The 22,755-nt window shown below is 53.6% G+C and overlaps 1 protein-coding gene across 1 annotated transcript in view; it reads right to left on the bottom strand.

Moving 5' to 3' along the window:
• Positions 1-4,959: 4,959 nt before the first annotated feature.
• The window catches only part of KIF9 (kinesin family member 9), a 61,101-nt gene continuing 43,305 nt past the window's right edge, over positions 4,960-22,755 (bottom strand). Inside the window, exons 14-21 of the mRNA XM_069729142.1 lie at positions 18,839-18,929; positions 17,700-17,845; positions 17,283-17,483; positions 16,758-16,966; positions 11,673-11,852; positions 8,458-8,573; positions 5,990-6,094; positions 4,960-5,911 (exon numbers count right to left, since the gene is read on the bottom strand). Of these exons, the coding sequence (XP_069585243.1) occupies positions 5,804-5,911; positions 5,990-6,094; positions 8,458-8,573; positions 11,673-11,852; positions 16,758-16,966; positions 17,283-17,483; positions 17,700-17,845; positions 18,839-18,929 (1,156 nt within the window). The 3' untranslated portion in view covers positions 4,960-5,803. The remainder of the gene's footprint in view (positions 5,912-5,989; positions 6,095-8,457; positions 8,574-11,672; positions 11,853-16,757; positions 16,967-17,282; positions 17,484-17,699; positions 17,846-18,838; positions 18,930-22,755) is intronic.

Below are 22,755 nucleotides of genomic sequence, written 5' to 3'. Positions count from 1 at the left end.
ACAGGGCGCCCTCTGGTGGTATATCTGGTGACAGGGCGCCCTCTGGTGTCAGCTGGTGACAGGGCGCCCTCTGGTGTCAGCTGGTGACAGGGCGCCCTCTGGTGTCAGCTGCTGACAGGGCACCCTCTGGTGTCAGCTGGTAACAGGACGCCCTCCGATGGTAGAGCTGGTGACAGGGCGCCCTCCGATGGTAGAGCTGGTGACAGGGCACCCTCTGGTGTCAGCTGGTGACAGGGCGCCCTCTGGTGTCAGCTGGTGATAGGGCGCCCTCTGGTGTCAGCTGGTGACAGGGCGCCCTCTGGTGTCAGCTGGTGACAGGGCGCCCTCTGGTGGTAGAGCTGGTGACAGGGCGCCCTCTGGTGTCAGCTGGTCACAGGGCGCCCTCTGGTGTCAGCTGGTCACAGGGCGCCCTCTGGTGTCAGCTGGTGACAGGGCGCCCTCTGGTGTCAGCTGGTCACAGGGCGCCCTCTGGTGTCAGCTGGTGACAGGGCGCCCTCTGGTGTCAGCTGGTCACAGGGCGCCCTCTGGTGTCAGCTGGTGACAGGGCGCCCTCTGGTGTCAGCAGGTGACAGGGCGCCCTCTGGTGTCAGAGCTGGTGACAGGGCGCCTTCTGGTGTCAGCTGGTGACAGGGCGCCCTCTGGTGTCAGCTGGTGACAGGGCGCAATCTGGTGGTAGAGCTGGTGACAGGGCGCCCTCTGGTGGTAGAGCCGGTGACAGGGCACCCTCTGGTGGTAGAGATGGTGACAGATGGCCGCTGGTGTAATTACATTGCTGCTAGTTCTGCTGATGCAGGTGGTCACCACTTCCACCTTCCTTTAGAAGGTCACCTGATGCATCAGCTGACTGTTGGTTATACAGGTCCTTCTGGAGACCAAACTAGCTGGAGACAGGAGCTTGCTGAGTGTTGTGGTTCTTCAGCTGTATCCTGATATCTGGTGCCTTACTCTCCTATGCGGTGCATTGCTAAGTGTGGTGTTATTGTTGCTTTGCCCCTTTGTTGTCTGTAGCTTCCCCTGTGCTGTATTAGTGCAGCGGTTGGACCAGTGCTCTCACCTGTCGGCTCCCTACTTAGGGATAGGAGCAGGGCCAGGGAGGGATTAGGTGTCCTGCTCGGCGACGGGGTGAAAGAACCCGTATAGGGACGGTAGTAAGAGCAGGGCACATCCTCAGGTGAGTGCAGGAGGTGTCCATTCCCCGTGCCCTACCGACAGGGCCCACCGTTGTTATTGTGTACCCGGTATACCCTTGTGTGTTTCACCGTTTGGTGACCTCCCCCTCATTGGGTCGGATCACACTAGGACAGTCACTTCGTGACATTATAACCAACCATCCCATTTTTTTTCTGGTGAGCCATGACTCAAATACAAGCCTTTGCCCAACTGCTTCAGACCCTCACCGAGGAGTTTAAGGTGCTGCGGGGTGAGGTGGTGCAGCAGCTGCAGCAGTTGGTGGGGTTTTGGGCTTCGGCCCAGGTACATGCTCAACCAGAGCCCAAGATATCTCTTCCTGACAGGTTCTCTGGAGGGAGAGATACATTTTTGGTTTTTAAGGAAGCCTGTAAGTTGTACTTCAGACTCCGCCCTCGTTCATCAGAGAGTGAGGAACAGCGTGTGGGGATTATAACCTCCCATCTTAAGGGTGATCCCCAATCCTGGGCTTTCTCCCTGCCGGCCGCTTCTCCATCTTTACGGTCGGTGGACGAGTTTTTTGCGGCCTTGGCGCTTGTGTATGGGGACCCTGATGGCGTCTCACTGGCAGAATCCCGACTGCACAAAGTCAAGCAGGGGGTCGGCTGGCTGAGGATTACTGCTCGGAGTTTAGGAGGTGGGCCACTGACACACAGTGGAATGACCCTGCCCTTAGGAGCCATTTTAGGCAGGGTCTGTCTTCAAGGTTGCAGGATGCTCTTGTGCAGTATGCCGCCCCCAGGTCATTGGAGGCCGCCATGTCCCTTGCCATCTGGGTAGATAGACGCTTGAGGGAGATGCATACACCTAATGTGCCCCCATTAGTCCTTTCTAGGGAGGAGGACACACCTGAGCAGGTGGATGAACCCATGCAGCTGGGAGGAGTTGGTTCCCATGCGGGGTTGCCTGCGGTTCGCCGTGGTGTGGGGGCATGTTTCTACTGTGGGCAGACTGGTCATTTTATCAATGTCTGCCCAGCTCGCGCCAAAATACCTGTACCACCTAAGAAGCCGCATTCCCCTGGTCGTGTAGGGAGGGAGGCGACCAGGGAGTGTATATTTCCTCCATATCTTCTCCTCAGTGTACCTTACCTGATGAGGTGGTTGGTGGGGTAACTGAGAATATTCCGGTGCTTGTGGACAGTGGAGCAGGTGTCAATCTTTTGGATGCTCATTTTGTCCAGACCCATGGCCTGAGGTGTAGGACGCTAGCGAGACCCCTAAGCGTCCAGGCCATTGACTCCGTACCACTCAGCCAGGGGTGGGTGCCCCAGGTCGTGGATGATATACGCCTGCGTATAGGGACTCATCATGAGGAGTTCCTGTCGTGCTATGTCCTGAGGGGAATGCCAGCTCCCATTGTTTTGGAATTCCCTTGGTTGAAGAGACACAACCCGGTCATAGACTGGCGGTTCAGGGAAGTGGTCAGCTGGGATCAGTCGTGTGAGGGCTGCTGCCCGGGGACTACGGTCTCTGCCGTCCTTCTACAACCCACCCCTTCTTCTCCAATGGGGCATCAGAGGTGCCCGAGTCAGCCCTCACCACATGCTAACCCTGAGTGTTGGAGACCTCTTAGGAGGAGGGTTGTGGTTCCCTCTGAGCATTGTGGGGGTGTGAGTTTGGTGACACAGGGGGACGCCTCTGTTGTCGATTCCTCAAAGAATTCACCGTCTTGTGGCAGACATATGTGTGAAAGTAAACGTTCAGGTCCGGACCTGTGTGTGAATGAGTAGGTATGGGTGTCCACCAAACACAGCAGGTGGAAGTGTGCAACTGGGACCTGGAGTTCCAGGGTGATCGGGCCATATCGGGTGTCGGCCATTCTCAGCCCGGGAACTTACCCCCAGTTATGGATGTTCACAACTCATTCCCCAGGACGGCACTCTGGAGGTTTGTGGCGCCTCTGGAGCCTACTTTGTTGGCATTTTCATCAGGCCGCGTTTACCATAAACCTGAGGGTCAGGTGACTGCCGAGATGAACTCTTGTGGATCGAGACGTCCTCACCGTAGGTTGTTGTTGGTGAGGTCCGGTGTTGAGGGTCCAGAGGCCCCTCATTGAAAGGGGGGTACTGCCATGATCCATGTTTGGATCTGTGGCAGATCTGGCCTCACAGATTAAAACCTTTTTCCTTTCAGGCTATCGGGGGTTAATGCAGTCCAGTCCGCCCCGCCACTGGTGTAATTACATTGCTATTTCTGCTGATGCAGGCGTTGACCACTCCCACCTTCCTTTAAAAGGTCACCTGATGCATCAGCCGACTGCTGGTTATACAGGTCCTACCGGAGACCAACCTAGCTGGAGACAGGAGCTTGCTGACTGTTGTGGTTCTTCAGCTGTATACTGATATCTGGTGCCTTACTCTGTTGTACGGTGCACTGCAGCAGTGAAAGCTAAGTGTGGTGTTTATTGTTGCTTTGTCTCTTTGTTGTCTGTAGCTTCCCCTGTGTTGTATTAGTGCAGCGGTTGGACCAGTGCTCTCACCTGCCAGCTCCCTACTTAGGGATAGGAGCAGGGCCAGGGAGGGATTAGGTGTCCTGCTCGGCAACGGGGTTAAAGAACTTGTATAGGGACGATAGTAAGAGCAGGGCACATCCTCAGGTGAGTGCAGGAGGGGTCCATTCCCCGTTCCCTACTGACAGGGCCCACCGTTGTTATTGTGTACCCGGTATACCCTTGTGTGTTTCACCGTTTGGTGACCGCCCCCTCGTTGGGTCGGATCACGCTATGACAGTCACTTCGTGACATTATAACCAACCATCCCATTTTTTTTTCTGGTGAGCCATGACTCAAATACAAGCCTTTGCCCAACTGCTTCAGACCCTCATCGAGGAGTGTAAGGTGCTGCGGGGTGAGGTGGTGCAGCAGTTGGTGGGGTTTTGAGTGCAAGGAGCGGTCCATTCCCGTTCCCTTCCGACAGGGCCCACCATTGTTAAAGTGTCCCCGATGTACCCTTGTGTGTTTCACTGTTTTGTGATTGTCCCCCCTCGTCGGGCCGTGTCACGCCAGGACAGTCACTTCATGACACCCTCACTGCCCTAGATCACCAGGATCCAATACAATAACCCCTCACCGCCCTAGATCACTGGGATCCATACAATAACCCCCTCACTGCCTTAGACCACCAGGGATCTGTACAATAACCCCCTCACTGCCTTAGACCAGGGGTCCCCAACTCCAGTCCTCAAGGCCCACCAACATGTCATGTTTTCAGGATTTCCTTAGTCTTGCCCAGGTAATAATTGCATCACCTGTGCAATGCAAAGGAAATCCTGAAAACATGACCTGTTGGTGGGCCTTGAGGACTGGAGTTGGGGACCCCTGCCTTAGACCACCGGGATCTATACAATAACCTCTCACCGCCCTAGATCACTGGGATCCATACAATAACCCCCTCACTGCCTTAGACCACGGGGATCCATACAATAACCCCCTCACTGCTCTAGATCACTGGGATCTATACAATAACCTCTCACCGCCCTAGATCACTGGGATCCATACAATAACCCCCTCACTACTGTAGACCATCGGGATCTTTACAATAACCCCATCAATACTGTACTACCAGAAATACTGGAATTAAATATCCCACAGCTCTAGACCACCACAAATCTTTCGCTGACTCTTTAAACATTTCCATATATACCATCCCTAACCTAGACCACTATTGCTGTAGACAATACCCTACAGTGGAGGCCGCAGGACGGCTCGTGTGTATGTACTCCGGTGCTTGATCTTACCAGTAGAGACAGATGTGAAATCCTCGCCCGCCGCTGCTTCTGCACCACCACCTTTATTACAGCATGAACGAAAGAGACAAATACCCCAAATTGTTCCCACTTTACTGGAGAGCAGGGTCAGTGCAGCGCCCTCTGGTGACAAGGCGCCCTCTGGTGGTAGAGCTGGTGACAGGGCGCCCTCTGGTGGTAGAGGTGGTGACAGGGCGCCCTCTGGTGGTAGAGCTGGTGACAGGGCGCCCTCTGGTGGTAGAGCTGGTGACAGGGCGCCCTCTGGTGGTAGAGCTGGTGACAGGGCGCCCTCTGGTGGTAGAGCTGGTGACAGGGCGCCCTCTGGTGTCAGCTGGTGACAAGGCGCCCTCTGGTGGTAGAGCTGGTGATAGGGCGCCCTCTGGTGGTAGAGGTGGTGACAGGGCGCCCTCTGGTGGTAGAGCTGGTGACAGGGCGCCCTCTGGTGGTAGAGATGGTGACAGGGCGCCCTCTGGTGGTAGAAATGGTGACAGGGCGCCCTCTGGTGGTAGAGCTGGTGACAGGGCGCCCTCTGGTGGTAGAGCTGGTGACAGGGCGCCCTCTGGTGGTAGAGCTGGTGACAGGGCGCCCTCTGGTGGTAGAGCTGGCGACAGGGCGCCCTCTGGTGGTAGAGCTGGCGACAGGGCGCCCTCCGGTGGTAGAGCTGGTGACAGGGTGCCCTCTGGTGGTAGAGATGGTGACAGGGCGCCCTCTGGTGGTAGAGCTGGCGACAGGGCGCCCTCTGGTGGTAGAGCTGGCGACAGGGCGCCCTCCGGTGGTAGTGCAGATGACAGGGCGCCCTCTGTTGGTAGAGCTGGTGACAGGGTGCCCTCTGGTGGTAGAGATGGTGACAAGGCCCCGTCGGACAGTTCTTACACGGCCGCCAGCATTGAGGGGGGTTTGTTCTTCACGCTGCTGGTGATTATTCCGGCTTTCTTCTTGGCCGGGGTGAGCTGAGCCTGAGCGCGGGTGTAATTGTGCTGCACGGAGAGATAATAATGTAACAATTGTCGTCACCATCATATAACCGCATCATCACCATTAATATCGGCACTCGCCTTTCGATCGGTTCTGATTCTTGCGTTGTTGAACGGGAGGGACCCCGGTGGCTCCATCAATAACTCCTGCTGAAGCTTGTCGTATCGCTCCTGCTCGTCTTCACCCTGTAACATGTAAGAAGATGAAAGGTGGTAAACGCTCTGCGGCTGGTCCGCTGCCCGGGGTCCGTGCGGCTGCCGGTCCGCTGCCCGAGGTCCGTGCGGCTGCCGGTCCGCTGCCCGGGGTCCGTGCGGCTGCCGGTCCGCTGCCCGGGGGCCGTGCGGCTGCCTGTCCGCTGCCCGGGGGCCGTGCGGCTGGTGCGCTGCCCGAGGTCCGTGCGGCTGCCGGTCCGCTGCCCAGGGGCCGTGCGGCTGCCGGTCCGCTGCCCGGGGGCCGTGCGGCTGCTGGTCCGCTGTCCTGATGCAGCAGGAGACACCGTCATGGTGGGCTCTCGTCTCCGCCGTCTGCTCCACTCTGTTTGGTGACTCCTCTGCCTGAGTTCAGTCCTCTGAGACAGTCTGGTTGCTAAGGACAAGCTCCCTGACGATTGTTACAATGTATCTGTCAGGACCCGGCTGATAACAACACATGAAAGGCTGCACCTCTGTCTATGGGGGGCAGACACTCACCGGGGACAGCAGCTTATTAATGGGGGGTCTCAGGGGGCCAAGTACAGGCTGCACCTCTGTCTATGGGGGGCAGACGCTCACCGGGGACAGCAGCTTATTAATGGGGGGTCTCAGGGGGCCAAGTACAGGCTGCACCTCTGTCTATGGGGGGCAGACGCTCACCGGGGACAGCAGCTTATTAATGGAGGGTCTCAGGGGGCCAAGTACAGGCTGCACCTCTGTCTATGGGGGGCAGACGCTCACCGGGGACAGCAGCTTATTAATGGGGGGGTCTCAGGGGGCCGAGTACAGGCTGCACCTCTGTCTATGGGGGGGCAGACGCTCACCGGGGACAGCAGCTTATTAATGGGGGGTCTCAGGGGGCCAAGTACAGGCTGCACCTCTGTCTATGGGGGGCAGACGCTCACCGGGGACAGCAGCTTATTAATGGGGGGGTCTCAGGGGGCCGAGTACAGGCTGCACCTCTGTCTATGGGGGGGCAGACGCTCACCGGGGACAGCAGCTTATTAATGGGGGGGTCTCAGGGGGCCGAGTACATGCTGCACCTCTGTCTATGGGGGGCAGACACTCACCAGGGACAGCAGCTTATTAATGGGGGGTCTCAGGGGGCCGAGTACAGGCTGCACCTCTATGGGGGGCAGACGCTCACCGGGGACAGCAGCTTATTAATGGGGGGTCTCAGGGGGCCGAACACAGGCTGCACCTCTGTCTATGGGGGGCAGACGCTCACCGGGGACAGCAGCTTATTAATGGGGGGGTCTCAGGGGGCCGAGTACAGGCTGCACCTCTGTCTATGGGGGGCAGACACTCACCGGGGACAGCAGCTTATTAATGGGGGGGTCTCAGGGGGCCGAGTACAGGATGCACCTCTGTCTATGGGGAGCAGACACTCACCGGGGACAGCAGCTTATTAACAGGGATCATCGAGGGTCTCGGGCCGAGCACAGGCTGCACCTCTGTCTATGGGGGGCAGACACTCACCAGGGACAGCAGCTTATTAACAGGGATCATCGAGGGTCTCGGGCCGAGCACAGGCTGCACCTCTGTCTATGGGGGGCAGACACTCACCAGGGACAGCAGCTTATTAATGGGGCTCATCGAGGGTCTCAGGGGCCGAGCACAGGCTGCACCTCTGTCTATGGGGGGCAGACACTCACCAGGGACAGCAGCTTATTAACAGGGATCATCGAGGGTCTCGGGCCGAGCACAGGCTGCACCACTGTCTATGGGGGGCAGACACTCACCGGGGACAGCAGCTTATTAACAGGGATCATCGAGGGTCTCGGGCCGAGCACAGGCTGCACCTCTGTCTAGGGGGGGCAGACACTCACCAGGGACAGCAGCTTATTAATGGGGATCATCGAGGGTCTCAGGGGCCGAGCACAGGCTGCACCTCTGTCTATGGGGGGCAGACACTCACCGGGGACAGCAGCTTATTAATGGGGATCATTGAGGGTCTCAGGGGCCGAACACAGGCTGCACCTCCGTCTAGGGGGGGCAGACACTCACTGGGGACAGCAGCTTATTAATGGGGTGTCTCAGGGGCCGAGCACAGGCTGCACCTCTGTCTATGGGGGGCAGACACTCACCAGGGACAGCAGCTTATTAATGGGGATCATTGAGGGTCTCAGGGGCCGAGCACAGGCTGCAGCTCCGTCTATGGGGGGCAGACACTCACCAGGGACAGCAGCTTATTAACGGGGATCATCGAGGGTCTCAGGGGCCGAGCACAGGCTGCACCTCTGTCTATGGGGGGGGGGGGGGGCAGACACTCACCGGGGACAGCAGCTTATTAATGGGGTGTCTCAGGGGCCGAGCACAGGCTGCACCTCTGTCTATGGGGGGGGGCAGACACTCACCAGGGACAGCAGCTTATTAACGGGGATCATCGAGGGTCTCAGGGGCCCGGAGACTTTCACAGAATTCTGCACGTCCTCCGGGATGACGAACGATTCATTGTACCAGATCTCAAACTCTAAGACAAGAGGGAATAAAGTTATTAATTGGCCCCAAGACAGGAACGTTCCATCCCCAATTCTCCCCTGTGCCCCGTTACCCTCGCAGATAACATTACAGGAGGACGGGTGTCCATAGTGACAGAAGACCACCGCCACAACCCACCTGCCCCCCACAAGACTGGGGTCCTGTCCTGGCCATGCTTTACCCTGCTGCTCTGCTCCACTAGCACTCAGCTACGTCACTGATTCCTGCTTTCTAAACCCATTGTCCTCCGGAGAGGCCGTATTATTATTATTATTATTATTATTATTATTACATGTAGCTCTCCCCTGTGCTTTACACTACAGCTCTGCTTGTTCTAGATAGGAGGAAGATGTTATACAAGCGCGGGCAGAAGACTAAATACTCGGTGAGAAAGAAATCGGGAAACTGCCGCATATAGACAAGGAGGTGGAGTCTCAATATTCTTGATAATGGGAGGAGACAATTTTACGGTGCACGGCACTGTGGCTCAGTGGTTAGCACTGTACTATATATAGGGCAGCACGGTGGCTCAGTGGTTAGCACTGTACTATATATAGGGCAGCACGGTGGCTCAGTAGTTAGCACTGTACTATATAGGGTAGCATGGTGGCTCAGTGGTTAGCACTGTACTATATAGGGTAGCATGGTGGCTCAGTAGTTAGCACTGTACTATATATAGGGCAGCACTGTGGCTCAGTGGTTAGCACTGTACTATATACAGGGCAACACTGGCTCAGTGGCTAGCACTGTAATATATATATATATATATATATATATATATATTAGAGCAGCATGGTGGCTCAGTGGTCAGCTCTGTACTGTATATAGAGCAGAACGGGGGCTCAGTGGTCAGAACTGTTCTGTATATAGGGCAGCACGGTGGCTCAGTGGTTAGCACGGTACCGTATAGAGAGCAGCTCAGGGTCAGTACTGTATATAGGGCAGCATGGTGGCTCAGTGGTTAGCACTGTACTACATATAGGGCAGGATGGTGGCTCAGTGGTTAGCACTGTACTATAGGGCAGCACGTTGGCTCAGTGGTTAGCACTGTACTGTATATAAGGCAGCACGGTGGCTCTGCTTAGCAATGTACTGTATATAGAGCAGCACGGAAGGTCAGGGTCAGCACTGTACTGTATATAGGGCAGCATGGTGGCTCACTGGTTAGCACTGTACTATATATAGAGCAGAATGGTGGCTCAGTGGTTAGCACTGTACTATATATAGGGCAGCACAGTGGCTCAGTGGTTAGCACTGTACTATATATAGGGCAGCACAGTGGCTCAGTGGTTAGCACTGTACTATAGGGCAACACTGGCTCAGTGGTTAGCACTACTATATATAGGGCAGCACGGTGGCTCAGTGGTTAGCACTACTATATATAGGGCAGCACGGTGGCTCAGTGGTTAGCACTACTATATATAGGGCAGCACGGTGGCTCAGTGGTTAGCACTGTACTATATATAGGGCAGCACGGTGGCTCAGTGGTTAGCACTGTACTATATATAGGGCAGCACGGTGGCTGTTGTGAATTCTGTTGTCAGGCTCCCTCCTTTGGTCATGAATGGTACTTCGGCTGGTTCTGTCCATGGACTTTCTCTGGTGCCTGTGGGTGTTTCTGAGTTTCCTTCCACAGGTGACGAGGCTAATTCGTTAGTGGGCTGCTCTATTTAACTCCACTTAGATCTTTGCCCCATGCCCAGCTGTCAATGTTGTACTATGGCTCCAGTTCGCTCCTGGATCGTTCTGAGTTCCTGTTGCTCCAGCAGAAGCTAAGTTCCTCTGTGCTATTTTGCTTGTTTGCTATTTTTTCTGTCCAGCTTGCTTTTGTCAATATTGCCTTGCTTGCTGGAAGCTCTGGGACGCAGAGGGGCGCCTCCCGCACCGTGAGTCGGTGCGGAAGGTATTTTTCCCTGCACTCTCTGCGTGGTCTTTTGTAGGTTTTTGTGCTGACCGCAAAGTAACCTTTTCTATCCTCGGTCTGTTCAGTAAGTCGGGCCTCACTTTGCTAAATCTATTTCATCTCTGTGTTTGTATTTTCGTCTTTACTCACAGTCATTATATGTGGGGGGCTGCCTTTTCCTTTGGGGAATTTCTCTGAGGCAAGGTAGGCTTTATTTTTCTATCTTCAGGGCTAGCTAGTTTCTCAGGCTGTGCCGAGTTGCATAGGGAGCGTTAGGCGCAATCCACGGCTATTTCTGGTGTGTTTTGATAGGTTTAGGGATTGCGGTCAGCAGAGTTCCCACGTCCCAGAGCTCGTCCTTATTATCAGTAACTATCAGGTCCATTATTTGTCCAAACCACCAGATCATAACAGGTGGCTCAGTGGTTAGCACTACTATATATAGGGCAGCACGGTGGCTCAGTGGTTAGCACTACTATATAGGGCAGCATGGTGGCTCAGTGGTTAGCACTGTACTATATATAGGGCAGCACGGTGGCTCAGTGGTTAGCACTACTATATATAGGGCAGCACGGTGGCTCAGTGGTTAGCACTACTATATATAGGGCAGCACGGTGGCTTAGTGGTTAGCACTACTATATATAGGGCAGCACGGTGGCTCAGTGGTTAGCACTACTATATATAGGGCAGCATGGTGGCTCAGTTGTTAGCACTGTACTATATATAGGGCAGCACGGTGGCTCAGTGGTTAGCATTACTATATAGGGCAGCATGGTGGCTCAGTGGTTAGCACTGTACTATATATAGGGCAGCAAGGTGGCTCAGTGGCTAGCACTGTTTTGCAGTGTTGGAGTCCTGGGTTGAAGCCCCATCAAGGACATCTACAAGTAGTTAGTATGTTCTACCCGTGTTTGCCTGGATTTCCTCCCATGATCCAAAGACTGATAGGGAATGTAGATTGTGAGCCCCGATGGGGACAGAAATGATGTCTGAAAATTTATGGCACTATATAGGTAAGTATCACAAATAATGTGTCTGATCCTAGATGGAATCGTGGCCCCCCATAGCCCATCACAGGGACAGGGTGCACGGCCGCGTCTGTTAGCAGATTTCACAGCCCTCAAATCCTGATGCCACAGGCAAACCCTTTACTCACTAGGTCACATGAGCCCGGGGTCCGCAGCTCACCTGTAAGCAGCCGCTGCCGGCACTGATCCACCAGCTTCTGGCAGTACTGCACCTCAGCCTTCAGATCCTGCAGCTCGTCATAGTCCGCCCGGTACTGCTTCTTCAGGTCCTTGAGCCTGCAGATCCAACCGAACTCCTGCTCATCGATGATCACCTGCCCCTCCTCACTGATGTACGCACCTGGGGGGAGACACGAGGGGGCTACACACCGTACACAAGAGATCAATGCAAGCGACGCTGAGCACAGCACCCAGATAAGGGATGAAAATACAGCGAATGCACCAGCAGAATAGTGAGTGCAGCTCTGGGGTATAATACAGGAGGTAACTCAGGATCAGTAATGTAATGTATGTACACAGTGACTGCACCAGCAGAATAATGAGCGCAGCTCTGGGGTATAATACAGGAGGTAACTCAGGATCAGTAATGTAATGTATGTACACAGTGACTGCACCAGCAGAATAGTGAGTGCAGCTCTGGAGTATAATACAGGAAGTACTGCAGGATCAGTAATGTAATGTATGTACACAGTGACTGCACCAGCAGAATACTGAGTACAGCTCTGGGGTATAATACAGGATGTAACTCAGGATCAGTAATGTAATGTATGTACACAGTGACTGCACCAGCAGAATAGTGAGTGCAGCTCTGGGGTATAATACAGGATGTAACTCAGGATCAGTAATGTAATGTATGTACACAGTGACTGCACCAGCAGAATAGTGAGTGCAGCTCTGGAGTATAATACAGGAAGTACTGCAGGATCAGTAATGTAATGTATGTACACAGTGACTGCACCAGCAGAATAGTGAGTACAGCTCTGGGGTATAATACAGGATGTAACTCAGGATCAGTAATGTAATGTATGTACACAGTGACTGCACCAGCAGAATAGTGAGTGCAGCTCTGGGGTATAATACAGGATGTAACTCAGGATCAGTAATGTAATGTATGTACACAGTGACTGCACCAGCAGAATAGTGAGTGCAGCTCTGGAGTATAATACAGGATGTAACTCAGGATCAGTAATGTAATGTATGTACACAGTGACTGCACCAGCAGAATAGTGAGTGCAGCTCTGGAGTATAATACACGATGTAACTCAGGATCAGTAATGTAATGTATGTACACAGTGACTGCACCAGCAGAATAGTGAGTGCAGCTCTGGGGTATAATACAGGATGTAACTCAGGATCAGTAATGTAATGTATGTACACAGTGACTGCACCAGCAGAATAGCGAGTGCAGCTCTGGAGTATAATACAGGATGTAACTCAGGATCAGTAATGTAATGTATGTACACAGTGACTGCACCAGCAGAATAGTGAGTGCAGCTCTGGGGTATAATACAGGATATAACTCAGGATCAGTAATGTACTGTATGTACACAGTGACTGCACCAGCAGAATAGTGAGTGCAGCTCTGGGGTATAATACAGGATGTAACTCAGGATCAGTAATGTAATGTATGTACACAGTGACTGCACCAGCAGAATAGTGAGTGCAGCTCTGGGGTATAATACAGGATGTAACTCAGGATCAGTAATGTAATGTATGTACACAGTGACTGCACCAGCAGAATAGTGAGTGCAGCTCTGGAGTATAATACACGATGTAACTCAGGATCAGTAATGTAATGTATGTACACAGTGACTGCACCAGCAGAATAGTGAGTGCAGCTCTGGGGTATAATACAGGATGTAACTCAGGATCAGTAATGTAATGTATGTACACAGTGACTGCACCAGCAGAATAGTGAGTGCATCTCTGGGGTATAATACAGGATGTAACTCAGGATCAGTAATGTAATGTATGTACACAGTGACTGCACCAGCAGAATAGTGAGTGCAGCTCTGGGGTATAATACAGGATGTAACTCAGGATCAGTAATGTATGTACACAGTGACTGCACCAGCAGAATAGTGAGTGCAGCTCTGGGGTATAATACCGGATGTAACTCAGGATCAGTAATGTATGTACACAGTGACTGCACCAGCAGAATAGTGAGTGCAGCTCTGGAGTATAATACACGATGTAACTCAGGATCAGTAATGTAATTGTATGTACACAGTGACTGCACCAGCAGAATAGTGAGTGCAGCTCTGGGGTATAATACAGGATGTAACTCAGGATCAGTAATGTAATATATGTACACAGTGACTGCACCAGCAGAATAGTGAGTGCAGCTCTGGAGTATAATACACGATGTAACTCAGGATCAGTAATGTAATGTATGTACACAGTGACTGCACCAGCAGAATAGTGAGTGCAGCTCTGGGGTATAATACAGGATGTAACTCAGGATCAGTAATGTATGTACACAGTGACTGCACCAGCAGAATAGTGCGTGCAGCTCTGGAGTATAATACACGATGTAACTCAGGATCAGTAATGTAATGTATGTACACAGTGACTGCACCAGCAGAATAGTGAGTGCAGCTCTGGGGTATAATACAGGATGTAACTCAGGATCAGTAATGTAATATATGTACACAGTGACTGCACCAGCAGAATAGTGAGTGCAGCTCTGGAGTATAATACACGATGTAACTCAGGATCAGTAATGTAATGTATGTACACAGTGACTGCACCAGCCGAATAGTGAGTGCAGCTCTGGGGTATAATACAGGATGTAACTCAGGATCAGTAATGTAATGTATGTACACAGTGACTGCACCAGCAGAATAGTGAGTGCAGCTCCGGAGTATAATACAGGATGTAACTCAGGATCAGTAATGTAATGTATGTACATAGTGACTGCACCAGCAGAATAGTGAGTGCAGCTCTGGGGTATAATAGAGGATGTAACTCAGGATCAGTAATGTAATGTATGTACACAGTGACTGCACCAGCAGAATAGTGAGTGCAGCTCTGGGGTATAATACAGGATGTAACTCAGGATCAGTAATGTAATGTATGTACACAGTGACTGCACCAGCAGAATAGTGAGTGCAGCTCTGGGGTATAATACAGGATGTAACTCAGGATCAGTAATGTATGTACACAGTGACTGCACCAGCAGAATAGTGAGTGCAGCTCTGGAGTATAATACACGATGTAACTCAGGATCAGTAATGTAATATATGTACACAGTGACTGCACCAGCAGAATAGTGAGTGCAGCTCTGGAGTATAATACACGATGTAACTCAGGATCAGTAATGTAATGTATGTACACAGTGACTGCACCAGCAGAATAGTGAGTGCAGCTCTGGGGTATAATACAGGATGTAACTCAGGATCAGTAATGTAATGTATGTACACAGTGACTGCACCAGCAGAATAGTGAGTGCAGCTCCGGAGTATAATACAGGATGTAACTCAGGACCAGTAATGTAATGTATGTACACAGTGACTGCACCAGCAGAATAGTGAGTGCAGCTCTGGAGTATAATACAGGATGTAACTCAGGATCAGTAATGTAATGTATGTACACAGTGACTGCACCCGCAGAATAGTGAGTGCAGCTCCGGAGTATAATACAGGATGTAACTCAGGATCAGTAATGTAATGTATGTACATAGTGACTGCACCAGCAGAATAGTGAGTGCAGCTCTGGGGTATAATAGAGGATGTAACTCAGGATCAGTAATGTAATGTATGTACACAGTGACTGCACCAGCAGAATAGTGAGTGCAGCTCTGGGGTATAATACAGGATGTAACTCAGGATCAGTAATGTAATGTATGTACACAGTGACTGCACCAGCAGAATAGTGAGTGCAGCTCTGGGGTATAATACAGGATGTAACTCAGGATCAGTAATGTATGTACCCAGTGACTGCACCAGCAGAATAGTGAGTGCAGCTCTGGGGCATAATACAGGATGTAACTCAGGATCAGTAATGTAATGTATGTACACAGTGACTGCACCAGCAGAATAGTTAGTGCAGCTCTGGGGTATAATACCGGATGTAACTCAGGATCAGTAATGTATGTACACAGTGACTGCACCAGCAGAATAGTGAGTGCAGCTCTGGAGTATAATACACGATGTAACTCAGGATCAGTAATGTAATGTATGTACACAGTGACTGCACCAGCAGAATAGTGAGTGCAGCTCTGGGGTATAATACAGGATGTAACTCAGGATCAGTAATGTATGTACACAGTGACTGCACCCGCAGAATAGTGAGTGCAGCTCCGGAGTATAATACAGGAAGTACTGCAGGATCAGTAATGTAATGTATGTACACAGTGACTGCACCAGCAGAATAGTGAGTGCAGCTCTGGAGTATAATACAGGATGTAACTCAGGATCAGTAATGTAATGTATGTACACAGTGACTGCACCAGCAGAATAGTGAGTGCAGCTCTGGGGTATAATACAGGATGTAACTCAGGATCAGTAATGTAATGTATGTACACAGTGACTGCACCAGCAGAATAGTGAGTGCAGCTCTGGAGTATAATACAGGATGTAACTCAGGATCAGTAATGTAATGTATGTACACAGTGACTGCATCAGCAGAATAGTGAGTGCAGCTCTGGGGTATAATACAGGATGTAACTCAGGATCAGTAATGTAATGTATGTACACAGTGACTGCACCAGCAGAATAGTGAGTGCAGCTCTGGAGTATAATACAGGATGTAACTCAGGATCAGTAATGTAATGTATGTACACAGTGACTGCACCAGCAGAATAGTGAGTGCAGCTCTGGGGTATAATACAGGATGTAACTCAGGATCAGTAATGTAATGTATGTACACAGTGACTGCACCAGCAGAATAGTGAGTGCAGCTCTGGAGTATAATACAGGATGTAACTCAGGATCAGTAATGTAATGTATGTACACAGTGACTGCACCAGCAGAATAGTGAGTGCAGCTCTGGGGTATAATACAGGATGTAACTCAGGATCAGTAATGTAATGTATGTACACAGTGACTGCACCAGCAGAATAGTGAGTGCAGCTCTGGAGTATAATACAGGATGTAACTCAGGATCAGTAATGTATGTACACAGTGACTGCACCAGCAGAATAGCGAGTGCAGCTCTGGAGTATAATACAGGAGGTAACTCAGGATCAGTAAGTCTACAATAACTGATGCTGGAACCGGTAGTTCCCCGGGGGCTGGGTGCTCACCTTGCTTCTCCCTCTCCAGTTTGGCCATGTTGAGGTTGTGGCTCGTCGTGTCGATTTCCTTCTTGATGAGGTTTATCCGCTGAGTGACCTCCTTCAGTTTTCCTCGTTGCTCGGTCAGGGTGGATTTATTCTCCTTGAATATTCGGTTCAGTTCGCCGCCTCTTTCTGCCTTGAAGTCTTCGAACGCAGCAGCTTTGGGCGGAGGGGTCCTGGGGGGGGGGGGGGTTAGAAGAGACTGAGAAATTCCTGCATCTATTAAGTGCTCTGAAAGGGTTAACCGTTACATTTCGAGCACTGGGAGGCGGGAACACCTGCAGTGTAAAGTACAGTGTAAGGATAGGAAAGAAGGGTCAGCCTGTTAGGAGTGGATTTCAGACTCTGACAGACAATGCTGGGGTCACTGATCACTGCCCAGCCACATAGAGCAGTGCTGCAGTGTAAAGCAGACCACCTCATCCCCCAGTAGTGGTGACCAGGTCTAGGACAGTAGAAGCCTACAACTCTCATGCACACTACGACCCTCACCCGGGCCGGCTGGCCTCCTGCTTTGCTGCCGTCTCTGACCGCTGGGTGTCCGTAGCTGCGGTTTCCTGCTGCTCTTTGATCGCCGGCTCCTTCACCTCCGGCTCCCGGATGGACAAGGACGTCATAGTTTTCGCAGGTGAAGTGGCCTCTAGCTCCTTGGTGGGGGCCGGGCTCGCTGCCCCTTCTCTGCGGCTAGTGGGACTAAAAGAAAAGTGAAGACAGTAAGCGTCGCATTCATCTAGGGACGGTGTCCGCGTCATAGACTGAACTGCCCCGTACTGCTGCATCCCGTACTGCCGCACCCCGTACTGCCGCATGGGGGGCAGGACCACCACCAGTGAGTTATTGCGGTGGCCCGTCCCCTCCCCTCCGGCAGCCCCCGAGTGCTGATGCCCGGGTCCCGTTACCTCCTCTCACCTGGACGGATCCTTTGATTTCCGGCCTTTGGACCTTTTCGCGGACAAGGAACGGTTCGTCTTGGAAGAAAATGGAGCGACTCCGATGCCGAAGCTGCTGCCATCCATCTCCCCGACCAGCTGTCCATCTGCGTCCAGCACGCCGGCCTGGAGGAGGAGCACGTGGTAAGGGGAAGGCACCGCGGCAGAACAATCCACACACGGCCATCCCGCGGGAAGCTGGCGGACAACTTCTCCTCCTGACCAGGGCAACATAAGTCCAAGGTTTCGCCAAGAGAACACCTCAGGGGCCGATGTCTCCGGGTCGCTATCGCACCCTGTGCCTTCCAGTTCAGTGCAGCTTTGCTGTTATGGAGGTTGGGGGGATTCTGAGCCCCCACTGAGGAGCAGCAACCTCAGTCTGTGAACCCAAACCCCTTTAAGGGTTATGGCATCTCCGCAGGATACACATGGCGGTCATATGGGTTTTCGTACAGCTCTGGCTATTAAACAGGCCAACCCGTTATTAAATACTACACCCTTATACTCCCCCAGTCTCATCAGCACTAGGTCTAACAGTGCTCACATGACATTGACATGTCATAGAAGCGCTGCAGCCAGTCAGCGGCTGCTAATGGTCAGCGTCACTTGCGCTTCCGTGGAACATATGAGCGCTGCAGCCCATTAGCCTCTAGTGATTGGCTGCAGCGCTCACGTGACACTACAAGGTGACATTGCTGGTTTGGGAGGGGAGTATAAAGTTTTCTTATTTTACTTGGGACAGGAGGGGGGTCTCCAAGTGGTGGATAACCCCTTTAAGTCGTTGCCCTCTGCATCTGCATCACCCGCGCGGCCAATGGCACAAGACAGCGACTTCCTCCATGATTTGATCACGATTGACCAATGAGATCGGAGTAATCTCGGATCTGGGCATTTGTGCGGGCGCCGGCTGTCAGTCCGCTGTCGGCCCACATCGTCACTGTGCTGGTGATTAACACCAGGCTTCATCGCTATGTCAGGCACATGTCGTCATCAAGGGGTTAAGTGAGTTCCCGCTATGTATAAGCGATGCTCTACACTGCAGCTGCACTCTCCACACAGGCCAGTATTAGTGGGGGCATCCACAGCTACCAGTCTGATCGGCCGGACCCCGGCACTCACCTTCTGCGCGGCAGCGATGGCCGCGTAGTCGCTCTTATCAATCATGGTGTATTTCTCCCTCAGCCGCGACTCCACCGCCTGCTCCTGTTGGCTGAAGCACAGTGACCGGATCAATCCCCGACCCTCCGAGTCTACGCTCCACTATGGCACGTGCACACTATGGCGTTAATCCACGTCCCAACCCCATATCGGAAGGAAAATAATCTGTGAGAATCCGCAGATGCTAGAGAGCAATCAACTGCTAGTGCTCCCCATGCTTTACACTGCAGCTCTGCTCCAGATCACTGACCCCAGCGGAGCTGAACGCTCTATGGAGGTCTGAAGACCACCGCCTGTCACCAAGGACATTCCCGGGCTGCTCTGCCTTGCCCCATGCTTTACACTGCAGCTCTGCTCCAGATCACTGACCCCAGCGGAGCTGAACGGTCTATGGAGGTCTGAAGACCACCGCCTGTCACCAAGGACATTCCTGGGGCGGCTCTTGCCCCATGCTTTACACTGCAGCTCTGCTCCAGATCACTGACCCCAGCGGAGCTGAACGCTCTATGGAGGTCTGAAGACCACCGCCTGTTACCAAGGACATTCCCGGGCGGCTCTGCCTTGCCCCATGCTTTACACTGCAGCTCGGCTCCAGATCACTGACCCCAGCGGAGCTGAACGCTCTATGGAGGTCTGAAGACCACCGCCTGTCACCAAGGACATTCCCGGGGCTGCTCTGCCTTGCCCCATGCTTTACACTGCAGCTCTGCTCCAGATCACTGACCCCAGCGGAGCTGAACGCTCTATGGAGGTCTGAAGACCACCGCCTGTCACCAAGGACATTCCCGGGCGGCTCTGCCTTGCCCCATGCTTTACACTGCAGCTCTGCTCCAGATCACTGACCCCAGCGGAGCTGAACGCTCTATGGAGGTCTGAAGACCACCGCCTGTCACCAAGGACATTCCCGGGCGGCTCTGCCTTGCCCCATGCTTTACACTGCAGCTCTGCGCCAGATCACTGACCCCAGCGGAGCTGAACGGTCTATGGAGGTCTGAAGACCACCGCCTGTCACCAAGGACATTCCCGGGCGGCTCTGCCTTGCCCCATGCTTTACACTGCAGCTCTGCTCCAGATCACTGACCCCAGCGGAGCTGAACGCTCTATAGAGGTCTGAAGACCACCGCCTGTCACCAAGGACATTCCCGGGGCTGCTCTGCCTTGCCCCATGCTTTACACTGCAGCTCTGCTCCAGATCACTGACCCCAGCGGAGCTGAACGGTCTATGGAGGTCTGAAGACCACCGCCTGTCACCAAGGACATTCCCGCGGCGGCTCTGCCTTGCCCCATGCTTTACACTGCAGCTCTGCTCCCGATCACTGACCCCAGCGGAGCTGAACGCTCTATGGAGGTCTGAAGACCACCGCCTGTCACCAAGGATATTCCCAGGGCTGCTCCGCCTTGCCCCATGCTTTACACTGCAGCTCTGCTCCAGATCACTGACCCCAGCGGAGCTGAACGGTCTATGGAGGTCTGAAGACCACCGCCTGTCACCAAGGACATTCCCGCGGCTGCTCCGCCTTGCCCCATGCTTTACACTGCAGCTCTGCTCCAGATCACTGACCCCAGCGGAGCTGAACGGTCTATGGAGGTCTGAAGACCACCGCCTGTCACCAAGGACATTCCCGGGGCTGCTCTGCCTTGCCCCATGCTTTACACTGCAGCTCTGCTCCAGATCACTGACCCCAGCGGAGCTGAACGCTCTATAGAGGTCTGAAGACCACCGCCTGTCACCAAGGACATTCCCGGGGCTGCTCCGCCTTGCCCAATGCTTTACACTGCAGCTCTGCTCCAGATCACTGACCCCAGCGGAGCTGAACGCTCTATGGAGGTCTGAAGACCACCGCCTGTCACCAAGGACATTCCCGCGGCTGCTCTGCCTTGCCCCATGCTTTACACTGCAGCTCTGCTCCAGATCACTGACCCCAGCGGAGCTGAACGCTCTATAGAGGTCTGAAGACCACCGCCTGTCACCAAGGACATTCCCGGGGCTGCTCCGCCTTGCCCAATGCTTTACACTGCAGCTCTGCTCCAGATCACTGACCCCAGCGGAGCTGAACGCTCTATGGAGGTCTGAAGACCACCGCCTGTCACCAAGGACATTCCCGCGGCTGCTCTGCCTTGCCCCATGCTTTACACTGCAGCTCTGCTCCAGATCACTGACCCCAGCGGAGCTGAACGCTCTATAGAGGTCTGAAGACCACCGCCTGTCACCAAGGACATTCCCGCGGCGGCTCTGCCTTACCCCATGCTTTACACTGCAGCTCTGCTCCAGATCACTGACCCCAGCGGAGCTGAACGGTCTATGGAGGTCTGAAGACCACCGCCTGTCACCAAGGACATTCCCGGGCGGCTCTGCCTTGCCCCATGCTTTACACTGCAGCTCTGCTCCAGATCACTGACCCCAGCGGAGCTGAACGCTCTATGGAGGTCTGAAGACCACCGCCTGTCACCAAGGACATTCCCGGGGCTGCTCCGCCTTGCCCCATGCTTTACACTGCAGCTCTGCTCCAGATCACTGACCCCAGCGGAGCTGAACGGTCTATGGAGGTCTGAAGACCACCGCCTGTCACCAAGGACATTCCCGGGGCTGCTCTGCCTTACCCCATGCTTTACACTGCAGCTCTGCTCCAGATCACTGACCCCAGCGGAGCTGAACGGTCTATGGAGGTCTGAAGACCACCGCCTGTCACCAAGGACATTCCCGGGCTGCTCTGCCTTACCCCATGCTTTACACTGCAGCTCTGCTCCAGATCACTGACCCCACCCGAGCTGAACGCTCTATGGAGGTCTGAAGACCACCGCCTGTCACCAAGGACATTCCCGGGGTGGCTCTGCCTTGCCCCATGCTTTACACTGCAGCTCTGCTCCAGATCACTGACCCCAGCGGAGCTGAACGCTCTATGGAGGTCTGAAGACCACCGCCTGTCACCAAGGACATTCCCGGGGCTGCTCCGCCTTGCCCCATGCTTTACACTGCAGCTCTGCTCCAGATCACTGACCCCAGCGGAGCTGAACGGTCTATGGAGGTCTGAAGACCATCGCCTGTCACCAAGGACATTCCCGCGGCGGCTCTGCCTTACCCCATGCTTTACACTGCAGCTCTGCTCCAGATCACTGACCCCAGCGGAGCTGAACGCTCTATGGAGGTCTGAAGACCACCGCCTGTCACCAAGGACATTCCCGGGGCTGCTCAGCCTTGCCCCATGCTTTACACTGCAGCTCTGCTCCAGATCACTGACCTCAGCGGAGCTGAACAATCTATGGAGGTCTGAAGACCACCGCCTGTCACCAAGGTCATTCCCGCGGCGGCTCTGCCATACCCCATGCTTTACACTGCAGCTCTGCTCCAGATCACTGACCCCAGCGGAGCTGAACGCTCTATGGAGGTCTGAAGACCACCGCCTGTCACCAAGGACATTCCCGCGGCTGCTCAGCCTTGCCCCATGCTTTACACTGCAGCTCTGCTCCAGATCACTGACCCCAGCGGAGCTGAACGCTCTATGGAGGTCTGAAGACCACCGCCTGTCACCAAGGACATTCCCGGGCGGCTCTGCCTTGCCCCATGCTTTACACTGCAGCTCTGCTCCAGATCACTGACCCCAGCGGAGCTGAACGGTCTATGGAGGTCTGAAGACCACCGCCTGTCACCAAGGACATTCCCGCGGCGGCTCTGCCTTGCCCCATGCTTTACACTGCAGCTCTGCGCCAGATCACTGACCCCAGCGGAGCTGAACGCTCTATGGAGGTCTGAAGACCACCGCCTGTCACCAAGGACATTCCCGGGCGGCTCTGCCTTGCCCCATGCTTTACACTGCAGCTCTGCTCCAGATCACTGACCCCAGCGGAGCTGAACGGTCTATGGAGGTCTGAAGACCACC

The sequence above is a fragment of the Ranitomeya imitator genome, chromosome 6 (assembly GCF_032444005.1).
Source record: "Ranitomeya imitator isolate aRanImi1 chromosome 6, aRanImi1.pri, whole genome shotgun sequence".
NCBI lineage: Eukaryota > Metazoa > Chordata > Amphibia > Anura > Dendrobatidae > Ranitomeya > Ranitomeya imitator.
This window is presented reverse-complemented; position numbering and strand designations above follow the sequence as displayed.